This window comes from Arachis ipaensis, chromosome B10, assembly GCF_000816755.2.
Source record: "Arachis ipaensis cultivar K30076 chromosome B10, Araip1.1, whole genome shotgun sequence".
Taxonomy (NCBI): Eukaryota; Viridiplantae; Streptophyta; class Magnoliopsida; order Fabales; family Fabaceae; genus Arachis; species Arachis ipaensis.
Window position 1 is genome coordinate 16,572,795 of NC_029794.2, and position 12,935 is coordinate 16,585,729.

General features: G+C 37.2%; 1 protein-coding gene across 1 annotated transcript; it reads right to left on the reverse strand.

Moving 5' to 3' along the window:
- LOC107620245 lies at positions 5,269–6,744 on the reverse strand. Its single transcript, XM_016322436.1, has one exon. The coding sequence runs from the start codon at positions 6,742–6,744 to the stop codon at positions 5,269–5,271; it is 1,476 nt and encodes a 491-aa protein (XP_016177922.1).

Sequence of the window (12,935 nt, forward strand, 5' to 3'; positions counted from 1 at the left end):
GTTGGTGACGTAGGTGGTGGTGGTTTTGGACACTCAAATTTTGTCTAAGATGACCCACTTCTTTCATCACCACCTCTACAGTGTATAGGGAGGGACAAAAATTAATTTTGTAATATAGAAGATATTTGTTTTGTCGTTTTTTAACAAATCGATGGTGGTTCGATATCTAGTGATCTGGGAGCGAAACCTACTCCTTTGTGCGAGTACCAGTTTTCTAGAAGTGCATCAAAGTGTCTTCGATTAGACTAAATTTAAAAATTAAAATAAAATAAATTTATGAATTGACAAATAAAATTCAGAAATTAAAGTTTTGTAAACTAAATCAACAATTTTTTTCAAAGAAATTAAAGGAAAACAATAAATTGCCTTCATTTGAAGCAAAGGACTTCCACATGTAAAATTTAAACGCAGAAAGGTAAATTGAACAATAAAATAAAGAACACTTAATAGATAAAATCAATTGAAATGTTAAATTTACAGAAGAATAAATTGAAAGAATAAGGAAGGTGGAAGGAACCCTACAGAAAAGTTACTCGATTGCAGACTCAGGAATTCCCTGGATGTGAGTGTGCTTGAGTGTTTTTCTGAGTAAAAGTTCCAACCCTTTTTCACTGAAATTTCCTAGTATTTATAAGCCAACCTTACATAATGGTAAATTGAATCACATTAATTACAATTAATTATAATTAAAATAAATTACAATTTTGAAACACAACCGCCTTTGGTAACTGTTCTCGCTACACGATTATAGATATTCCTCATGTGATTAATTATCCACTAACCTTCTCACTTCTTTGACCACTCGACTAAATCTCCGAAAGTCCTCCTTCAAATCGAATCTCCCTCTCGACTTAGCTTCTTCGATTTCGACAAAGTAATTGGAAATAATTTCCGCGTCAGCAACTCCCAAACTTAGCCTCCTAAGCACATTTTCTCGAAAAACCCATACTTGATATTTTTTTATTTGACTATTTCTGATCGAAAATAATTTTTCGATCAACAAATTGCCCCCTTGGATTAATGTGGTTTCCTTTGGTATCATTATCGAAAAGTAAAGCACTTAATCCAAAAACGTCAGTTTTCAAATTAATAATAATTGTCATTTAAACTTTCCATTATCACCAGTCCACTCGACACGTCTCCCAAGAGTCACGCCTTCTCTCTCCACCATTCCATCTTCCTCAAGAAGTTACCTCTTTTTGCATTTTCTCTATAGTAACGGTTACAATAACACTTTAAATTCACCGTTCTTACCTCCATTCAATTTTCCTGAATTCCATCATTCTCTAAGCTTTCTTTACAACCTTGAATCTCTTCATAAAACTTTCCAATCTGAGAATGGCGGGCTCTTCCTCACAAATCACCTCTTCTGACAAAGGTAAAGGCCATGCATCAATACCACCACCTCCACCAGCTCTTCGCATTCTCAATCAGATCGATGATGAAATCATTGATGATCCTCACATTTAGTCCAGTGATAATATGATTTTAATTCTTTTCACAATCGGAACTGACACATATTGCTTCCTCGGACCAATTGAGTCTCTGAAAAAGGTGAACAGGAAGTCTCTTTCTTTCCCCAGTGCTGAAGGGGAAGATTTACTAATAAACCAATCTTTCAATATTTCCTATTTTATCAACCAAAAGACGTTCAGGAACAACTCAAAAATCAACCCACGAGGATATACTTTACAGCCTGGTACCGACGTCTCGAACTTACCAAAAGTGCCCGTTGGGGAGCTATAGGGATTCACGAACTGCTGATACTCTCATTTTTCTTTGACTACACATCCTTGGATGATCGGGGCTGTTACATGCTTCTGGAACAGAACCACCAATAATTTCCACCTTCCTTGTGGAATGATTGGAATGTCTCTTCTCGACATAGCCGCAATCACTGGACTTCCCATCAATTTACCAGATTATACTTCTGAAATGCAACCTGAACGTCAATACAACGTCGTTCTGAGCAGCTCTTACAGTGATTTCATCGCCCATAACATGGGTAGAGAAGGTACCAGAATCACCAATAATGAACATGTAGCTTTCCTATTCTACTGGTTAAATGCAATTCTATTTTGTTCTCGTAGCGTCCAAATGTCAAAACTTTGCCTCTCTTTGGCCATACTTCTCCACGAAGGTAAAACTTTCAACCTGGCTAAGCTTCTTTTGGGGGCACATCTTCGAGGAACTTGGCCAATTTGTTTGTGACCTACGAGATAACAAAATAATAAGTGCAGGAGGCCCTCTATGGCTTCTTCAATTATGGCTCAACGCCATCTTTGAGAATTTCATGACCAAACCCAAGAGTGGTCATACTGACAAGCAGTATATTGAAGGGTTTCGATTATCTGCGTACAAATCCAATTTTCCAAATGCACAATTAGATGAGGATAGGTTTTGGGCGGTTTTCACCCTTTTTCATTCTTGTAAAAATTGAGAATGAACAATTGAATTTCACTCCTTTTTTGCGCTGCAACCGAGGCCCTGCCTGGTTAGATCGTTTGCTTTTTCCAAACTCATATGAAGAAAGTGAACTTGCCAAACGAAGTTGGGCACACCTATTAGCCGTTCAGGTAATCCCCACAGGATTATCTTTACAGAAAAAAGAAAAATTCAAGATAACTTTGTATGCTCCTCACCTGTCCGCCAGACAATTAGGATTTTCACAAGCCATTCCCAAACCTCAACCTCGAAACGATGACCCTTTCTGTCACTTCCTTCTGACTACCCAAGAAGACTTCGACTCTTGCCTCGCCATGAATCAACAGCGCAGGGATAGTTTTAATTTCATGGAGTATGAATGCAGTTCTTATATTACCAAGTCATGTGTTGAATGGTGAGATGCCTATTATTCTAGGTACACTCGTACCTTAGAAGACATTCAACAAACTGCAATCCAAACCGCCCCTGTTGCTGAGAGTTCTCCAAAAAGAACTCAGAAAAGGAAAGCTGAAACTGCTCGACCACCACCAGTGAAAAGCAGGAAAACTCCCACTAAAACTTCTCGAAAGGTAACTTTATAATTCCTTTCTTTATTTAAAACATATTTCAACTTTTGTCTTTTAAATCACACTTAATTCCGGATTTCTTATCAGTTGATACTGCTTTCATCAACTGAGAGTTCTGAGGAAATCGAACCGGCCAACAAAGACACTCCTGCTGTCTCTTCCCCATCAGAAGATATAGCCGATTCTGATTCTGGCCCTCAATTGATCCGCAGGACCAAAACTTCTCAGGTAACACGATCGTCACTACAAACTTTACCTATTTTAACGTAAAATTTATACTCACAAATGTGTACCTTTTTGTTCTAGCCTGCCCACATCACTCACTCAGTCACTTCTGCTGAAGAACTTAACCCATTAGTTTTGCCACAGCAACACGGTCAAGAACAGTCAACGTCACACGACTCGATTCAATTTTAAGGACCCAGAGTAATTCCAGCCACTTTTCCACTTTCTTCTCACACAACACAAATAGTGGATCCAACAGCCAATCCTTTGCAACATTCCCCAGCAGAAACTCAAAGGATTGAATCAACTTCACCAGACAATCAGGTTATTCTTTCTAAAAAGAATCTACTAGTTCCTGACTCTGATTCTGCTTCCAAGGCTGCTGACACTACCAATTCAGACTCCTCCAAATCCAAGGTTTCAGAAACTCCACCAGAATTGCAATCAACACCTTCAAACTTGGCACAACTTCAGACTCCTCCAGGACCAAAACCAAGCACGTCAATTATTCCGACAACTCCATCTAGTGCTACCTTGGATGACTTGACTTCTATTTTGAATAAAATCATCCAGGGAACCAAAGTGCCAATACCTGTTCCAGTCATCTCAAGTCCAGTTTCTACAAGACCTCCAATCGAATTGGATCCTGATACTCGGGAACAACTCCGATCGCTCATCAAGCTCTTGGATCATCCTCCTGCCACATGGGTTAATGACCCAATCCTTAATCAACTTTTAACCTCTCTTTTAAACTCCTCTTTTGAACTCCCAACCAACATTCCCAATTTTGATTTAATTCGAGGATTTAAACAACTCATCGAAGAAAGTTTCGCATTCCATTTTCAATTCCAAGAAATTGAAAATCGAGAAGCCACAGTCGTATCCAGAATTGAAAATTACCAAGCAACTGCTCAACTAATCAAAGCTGCTCGTGACGAGTTTGATTTAAAGATTGCCCATGCTATTTCTGTCCAAGCCTTTCATGACCAAGAAGAAGCAAGGCTCGAAGCAGAATTGGCTCTAATTCAAGAACAACTCACTACTCTACGCCAAAATCGGACCACCTTGGCTAGACCTTTGGTTGCAGCTCAGCAAGAACAACATCTCCTTATCCAACAACTTGTCTCGATTGACACTGAGCGAGAGAAAGTCGAACAACAGCTTGAGGAGATCCAAACTGATAAATCTAAACAAACTGGATGCTCACAACTCTGGAAGACAAAAGGACAAAACTGCGCTCTGTTCTGGCTAAATTATTGGCGCCTTAAACTTTTCCTTTTATTTTGTAATGACTTTTGTCTCTTTTAAACTTTATGCATGCTAAATTTTCTATATTTGCCAACAATAGAAAAGTTTTAAATATTTTCCATTAATTGAGCTAATCACCTTTCCTGACTCGATATCTTTAATTTGATAAGCATTTCCAGAATATGTCCCTATCACTTGAAAGGGACCTTCCCAACTATGGGACCACTTACCAAGAAATCTCGATTTCTTTTTCATTGGTAAAATAACTTTTAAAACCAAATCGCCTGTTTGAAAAGATTTTCTAAAAATTCGACGATTATAACTTTGAACAATACTTTTTTTCTGTCGAATTATATTCTCTAGTGCTAATATTCACTCTGAATCTAACTCATTTAACTCGTCGAACATTGCATTCCAATAATCATCGACCGGCTCGTTTTGTTTCGATACCCTCAAGGTATTCAAATTAATTTCCAATGGTAATACTGCATCATGGCCATACACCAATTTATAAGATGAGGTTCCTGTCGAACCTCTTGGTAAAATTTCGATAAGCACATAACACTTGACTTAAAGTCTCATGCCATGTTCGTGGCCTATTCCCAATATGCTTTTTAATTAAGCCTATCAATATCTTGTTTGCTGCTTCAACTTTGCCATTAGCTTGTGCATAATAAGGATTCGAAGTGACCATATTAATATTCCTCGAAGCTACAAAGTTTTTAATTCTTTGACCAGTAAACATAGTTCCTTGGTCAGTACTTAATGTCTGAGGAATTCCAAATCAATGGATAATATTTTCTTCAATAAAGTCAATTATCTCAGTTTGTCCAGCTTCTACTAACGGAATAGCCTCAACCCACTTCGTAAAATAATCAATAGCCACTAAGATAAACTTGTGTTGTCTTGATGAAGGAGGATGAATCAAGCCAATTAGATCCAAAGCCCAACCTCTAAATGGCCATGGCTTTATTATCGAATGTAACTCAGCTGCCGGAATTTGTTGTATCGAGCCATGTTTCTGACATTCCTGACATGCTTTTGCATAATCAATAAAATCTTTTATCATAGACGGCCAATATATATGATTTTGATATAACACCCATCTCATTTTCCTTCCTGCCTGATGAGCACCACAAATTCCATTATGAACCTCGCCCAGAGCAACATTCTGATCTTCTCGACCTAAACATCTCGACAAACTTCCATCAATCCCTTTTTTATACAAATCATCAGCCAATAAAACAAAGTTCATTGCCTGTAACTTTATTTTTCTATCAACTGCAGTATTGGGATCTTTCAAATACTGAGCAATAAACCTTCTCCAATCCGAATCCTCCCATTCATCCATACACAGCACTTCTCTTTCACTTGCTGGCACTAAAATTTGATGGATACTAGAAAATTTTCTAATAGTTTTCGGGCTAACCCGATATCTTGAAGCAATTTGGGCTAATTCATTAGCAATTTTATTATGAATTCTAAGGATATGTACCAAAGAAACCTTCTGAAAAGAAGTTAACATCTTCCAAGCAGTTACTAAATATTTCTGTAACGTTTCATTGTTACATTTAAACTCCTTTGATAACTGTTTTAAAACCAACTGTGAATCTCCTAGAATTTGAACCTCTAAAGCTCCTTTGTCAATTAAAATTTCAAGACCTAAAATTAAAGCCTCATATTCAGCGACATTATTAGAGCAAGGATACTTTAATTCAAACAAAAATTCTGATGGAACACCCTCAGGTGAAATAATAAGGATTCCAACCCCTGCACCATCTTTGTGATTAGATCCATCAAAATATAATTTCCAATAATTGACCTCTATATCAATAATATTTGCCCCCTGGTCATTCAAACCTTTCGAATTATCCACAAAAAAGTCTGTAATGACCTGTCCTTTAACAGCTTTCGCTGGGACATATTGCAAATCAAATTCTGTTAATGTTAACATCCATTTTCCCAAGCGCCCCCTTAACATAAGGAAACTAAGCATATACTTAACAACATCAGTCTGCGCTATCACCTTTACCGATTTAGCCACCATATAACACTTTAATTTCATACAAGCATGATATAATGACAAACATAATTTTTCAGTCGGTGAATACCTTGTTTCGATATCAGTTAGGACTCGACTAACGTAATAAACTGCGCGCTCATGCCCATTCTCATCATCTTGGGCTAACATACATCCAATCGAATTCTCAGATGCTGCAATATATAATTTTAAAGGCTCAAATGGACGAACATTTGCCATAATCGGGGCTTTGGCCAAATAAGTTTTGATCGAGTTGAATGCTGACTGATGTTCTCTAGTCCATTCAAATTTTGAACCATTCTTTAATTTTACTAGAGGCGCAAACACCCTGGTTTGATCTGAAAGATTCGAAATGAACCTTCAAAGATAATTAATTTTTCCCAAAAACGATTGTACTTCTTTTTTCGATTTAGGTGCAGACAAAGCTAATATTGCATCTGTTTTATTCTTATCGATAGCTATCCCCTTTTTATGAACGACAAAGCCTAAGAAATTTCCTGTCGATACACCAAAAGCACACTTCAAAGGATTCATTTTCAATCCTTTTTTCCTCATAGTCAAGAATGCTTTTCTTAAGTGGTCTATATGTTGATTTACAGAAATGGATTTGACCATTACGTCATCAATATACACTTCCATAAATTTTCCAATAAACTCATGGAAAATGGCATTCATTGCTCGTTGATATGTCGCTCCAGCATTTTTTAAACCAAAAGGCATAACCACCCATTCATATGTACCTAACGCCCCATGACAACGGAAAGCAATTTTGGCCACATCATCCTCCGCAATAAAAAATTGGTTATATCCAGAATAACCGTCCATGAAGCTTAGGATTTCGTTTCCTGCTGCAGAATCGATTAACATATCTGCAATTGGCATGAATACTCATCCTTTGGAGTAGCATTGTTCAAATCTCGAAAATCGATACACACCCTCAATTTTCCATTTTTCTTCATCACTGGAACTATATTCGACACCCACTCTATATAACGAGCGGTTCGAATAAATTTGGCTTTAATCAAGCGTTCTATCTCTTCCTTAATTTTCACATTAATTTCAGGAGCAAAACGTCTAGGGGTTTGTTTCACAGGTTGATCATTGGGTTTCAATGCTAATCGATGTTCTACTAACGATCGATCAAGACCAGGCATTTCATGGTAGTCCCATGCAAAACAATCCTTAAACTCATGTAACAAATCGATAAGATTAGTTTGAAAAGGATCAATAAGATCTTTACAAATATATGTAATTCGAACATCATCATGAGTACCCAAATTAACTTCTTCTAAATGATCTTGAGATCCAAACCCCTTATAATGATCATCTTCAGTTGTCCATTTTTCAAATTTCAAAGGTTCCAAATCATAAATACAATCAAAAGTAAAATCAATAACATCATGAGAAAGAGTAGAAACTTGATCTTTGATTGAATCATCATAACTTTTATTCTCTAAACAATGAGCCTCTGTTATTAAATCAACAGTCTGACTCATATCGTTAACTTCATTACAAGTAATAAAAAGATCATTACTACATTCGACTAGAGGTGTCGAATCAAACATATTACTACCAACAAATCTATTAATCCTATCTGATTCAACTTTATCAGAAGAATCATCTTTATTTTCTAAAGCTTGAAAATTATTTAAATAATTATGCAAAGTTACCAGGTAATCGAAAACTTCCTCAACCTGGTCCATGGTTCAGCCTTCGAGGCCTTCAAGAATCACAATCCCAACCTGTTGGTTCATAGGCATGTCTGGGTAGCGCAACTTCACCGACAGTCCCTCCGAAGTCAAATAACAACCTTCACAATTGTAAGGATTCAGAGATCGATCAACATTTAAAGGCTTCAGCTTGCGATTATATATCCTAAAATCAGCATGCATTTGTTCGACATAAAGACTCGAATCTGCTTTGACAATTTCAGGCTTGCCTTCCTCAGTCCATAGAAGCACACTTTGATGCACCGTAGATGGCACCGCACCTACTCCATGAATCCAATCTCTCTCAAGTAAGGCGTTTTAACTTGCCTTCGATGGCACTACCACAAATACTGAGTGTCTCTCCGATGACCCCACCTTTACAGTTAAGGTAACCAACCTTCTTGCTGGCGTGGAATTCCCACTAAAATCAGTTACAGCAATATTAGTAGGGACCAACTCACTAACATGTTTCCCTACTTTTCCTAGCATCCTTTCAGGCAAAAGACTTATTGCTGCCCCACCATCAATCAGTACCTTGTTTATCTTGTAACCATTCACAACAGCAACAATGTGAAGAGGATGCAAATGAGACATTTGCTTTTCAGTAGGGCGAAGGAAGACACTTGGTTCATCTTCTATGCCAATAAAAGAAAAAGCTTCTTCGTCTTCCTGATCGTAATCCTCATCTAGATTACCTTCACACTCCCCAAGGTACTCGGTAGGGATTATCAAAATCGTCCCCACCAGAAGACTGAGCGATTACCTTCCCTTTGTCCATCTTGGCTGGTGATGGAATCTCTTTAGGATAAGTCTCTCCATCAGAAGGAAAGACAATTCGGGAATGCACCGAAGGAGTTGCCCCCTTGCTTGCTTCCTTCCCTATATCAATTTGAAGTTTCTTATTCTGATGGAAACTTCTCCTTCCTCCTCTTCCTCTCGGGTATCCTCTGGCTCGTCCTCGAAAAGCGGCATACTGATTTCGAGATGGCGCTCTATGTCCCCATTGAGGATTGCGTCGATATAAGTGATCACACCTTTGAAACTCTTGACAGTTTCTGATCCACTGAACACCAATATCCTGAGATCGGCTCAAAGGTGTATCCACATCATGTAGAGAAATTTTTGAACTAGAAGCTTCTACACGTCGAATTGGTTGTCTCTGACGTGCTTGTTCCTCCCTGTGGGCTAATTCTTTCTTCATTCTTTTCTTAAAGATTGCCGCCGCTTCAGCATCAAAAACAGCGTTACACCGTGGACACAAAGATACGTCCCGGTCTTTGATTTTTTGTTGAACCAAGAAGTCCAACAAACCATCCCCTATTCTAGGGTACACAGCTCTTACTTGTGACTCAAAATCATCAAGAGCCACATCAAAATCATAAGACATCCCCACCATATTCACTCCAAAGCAGGGTTCCACATAACTGGCATCAGTTTCAAAGGGATCTACATCAACCTTCATTTCCCTTTTGCCATCATCAAATTTTAACCGTCCTTCCATTATTGCCTCTTGAATCAAATCCCTGAAACGAACACAATTATTAGTCGAATGACTTGTTTCTTGATGAAATTTGCAGTAAGGCTTTCCTTTCAAATCCTTCAAGGAAAGTAATGTTCTACCCTCAGGCAAAACCAATTGTTTATCTTTAAGCAACACATCGAAAATCTGATCAGATTTTGAAATATCAAAACTATATTTCTTTCCACTTTTAAGTTTTGAATCATTCGACTTTTCACTACCAGGGAGTTTTTTCAACAAAGAACAAACATATGGAGGGCCCTTCTTAAGTTCGGCCAAATCGACTTCTGTTTCGAAATCAATTTCTTCCTCTGAGGACTCCATGGTTACATAAGCAACCTTCTCCTTTCGAGTAAACGGTTTACTCTTCGACCTCTGTTCTGTTCTATGTTTTTCTTTTTCCTTTTTCATTAACTCAGTTTGCCGAACCTTTTTAGCCAAATGAGCCAAATCAGGAATATGCACATTAAGCAACTTTCTGCGCATATAGAATCCTAACCCCATAGTTGCTATTTTCACTATCTCATTTTCAGGTAATGTGACATAGCACCTACTTCTAGCATTTTTGAAACGTATTAAATAATCATCAATGGTTTCACCATCTTCACATTTCAAAGCTACTAAATCGGTAACTGCTACGTTCATTTCCCCTCGATAAAACTGAGCGTGAAAAACAGTTTCCAACTGATTCCATGTTGTAATCAAATTTGGTCTAAGATTCGAAAATCATGTAAATGCATTCTTCGTCAATGACGACAGAAAAAATTTCATTTTCAAATTTTCATCATTTGCTAAGTTTCCAATCTCGACCAAATAACGAGCAACATGTTCAGTTGTTGATTCTCCAACTTCTCCAGCAAATTTTGCAATTATTTTCGGATTTTTTACCCCTCTTGACACTTCAGCCATTTGAACTAGTTGGGAAAAAGCCGAGACAAAATGTGGCTGATTCATAAAACCAACATTCAATCCAACCCGATTTAACACTTCTTCTATAATTCGGGTGACCTGATAACGATCACCACGCAATCCATGTAAAACATTATCAGCATTCTCATGTCGATGAATTATGCGAGGATTTTCTCGATTTGGAATATGATTTTCATTTTGAAAAATATTTTCCATCCCCTCATTAGTTCCTCGAGCATTATGCCTTTCACCTTCATAATTGACGATTCGAGCGATCCTCTCGACTTGTCTAGCAAGACGCTCGAATATCGATTCATGATCGGCCATCATAGGATTCAGAATTGTAGTCATTTGCTGAGTCAATAAATTAACCAAGTCATGATGACTTTCCTCCACTTGTTGTCGATACGTTGTCATTGAACCCGCAACATTCGAAGTGGAGTCCACATGATACTCACGAGAATACTCAGAGTGTTGTTGTGGGTTTTGCATAATATTTACTCCATTTGCATTTCCAAAACGGATAGGCGGGACAAACCCACCCACAAGTGGGGTGTAACCAGCAGGAAGACCATAAGGGGGCCAACCAGCGGTTAATGGAGGTTGAAACGGTGGCATAGAGCCACGTGGACGTGTATTACATCCAACGTTTCCAATTTGAATAGTCGGGACGACTATGCTTTCAGTTCCGATTGCACCTTCCGAACGTGAAGACACGTCGGCTTGTTGTACGGATACCGGTATACTATCATTAGTGGAAAAACCACCATTCACATTTGATAATTCATCAGCCATGTGAATGATCTTCCCACTTCGTAATCGCATACACTAAAAAATTATTGGAAAGTAGTTATTTTTGACACACTTCGACTTAAAAACCGTCCCACCGGGCGTGCCAATTTGTTTTGTCGATATTTAGCAAATCAATGGTGGTTCGATATCTAATGATCTGGGAGCGAAACCTACTCCTCTGTGCGAGTACCAGTTTTCTAGAAGTGCATCAAAGTGTCTTCGATTAGACTAAATTTGAAAATTAAAATAAAATAAATTTATGAATTGACAAATAAAATTCAGAAATTAAAGTTTTATAAACTAAATCAACAATTTTTTTCAAAGAAATTAAAGGAAAATAATAAATTGCCTTCGTTTGAAGCAAAGGACTTCTACATGTAAAATTTAAACGCAGAAAGGTAAATTGAACAATAAAATAAAGAACACTTAATAGATAAAATCAATTGAAATGTTAAATTTACAGAAGAATAAATTGAAAGAATAAGGAAGGTGGAAGGAACCCTACAGAAAAGTTACTCGATTGCAGACTCAGGAATTTCTTGGATTGTGAGTGTGCTTGAGTGTTTTTCTGAGTAAAAGTTCCAACCCCTTTTCACTGAAATTTCCTAGTATTTATAATCTAACCTTACATAACAGTAAATTGAATCACATTAATTACAATTAATTATAATTAAAATAAATTACAATTTTGAAACACAACTGTCCTTGGTAACTGTTCCCGCTACACGATTATAGATATTCCCCATGTGATTAATTATCCACTAACCTTCTCACTTCTTTGACCACTCGACTAAATCTCCGAAAGTCATCCTTCAAATCGAATCTCCCTCTCGACTTAGCTTCTTCGATTTCGACAAAGTAATTGGAAACAATTTCCGCGTCAGCAACTCCCAAATTTAATCTCCTAAGCACATTTTCTCGAAAAACCCATTCTTGATATTTTTCGATTTGACTATTTCTGATCGAAAATAATTTTTCGATCAACAATATTAAACTAAATATTTTTTGGGGGCTAAATTAAAATTTTTATATGATTTATAAAAGAAAACTGCTATTTAGGTTGACCATTATCCCATTTCTTTACGTGAGGCTCTGCTTTTGACAGTGTGCTAGTCCAATATAACACAGATCGTCGATAGTGAAGAGTCAGATGAAGAATACGTCGCTAACAATAATGAAAATGGTTCTTCTGAAAATGAAGAATTTGCACCAGAGACTCCAGTAGATGAAACAGTATAAACGAGATATGTGTATACTTAAACGAAATAAGTAATGTGACCTAAAAACATAAATTTCTGCCAAATTACGTATTTTGGTAAATAAAAGAATTAAAATATTTATTTAAAAAAATCCTCCAAATAACTCTTATTAATTATTCGCTACGATGTACAAACACTGATATAGACACGATAGACAATACGATATGGAATACATTGACACACGAATTTTAACATTTTATAAAATATAAAGATAAACATATA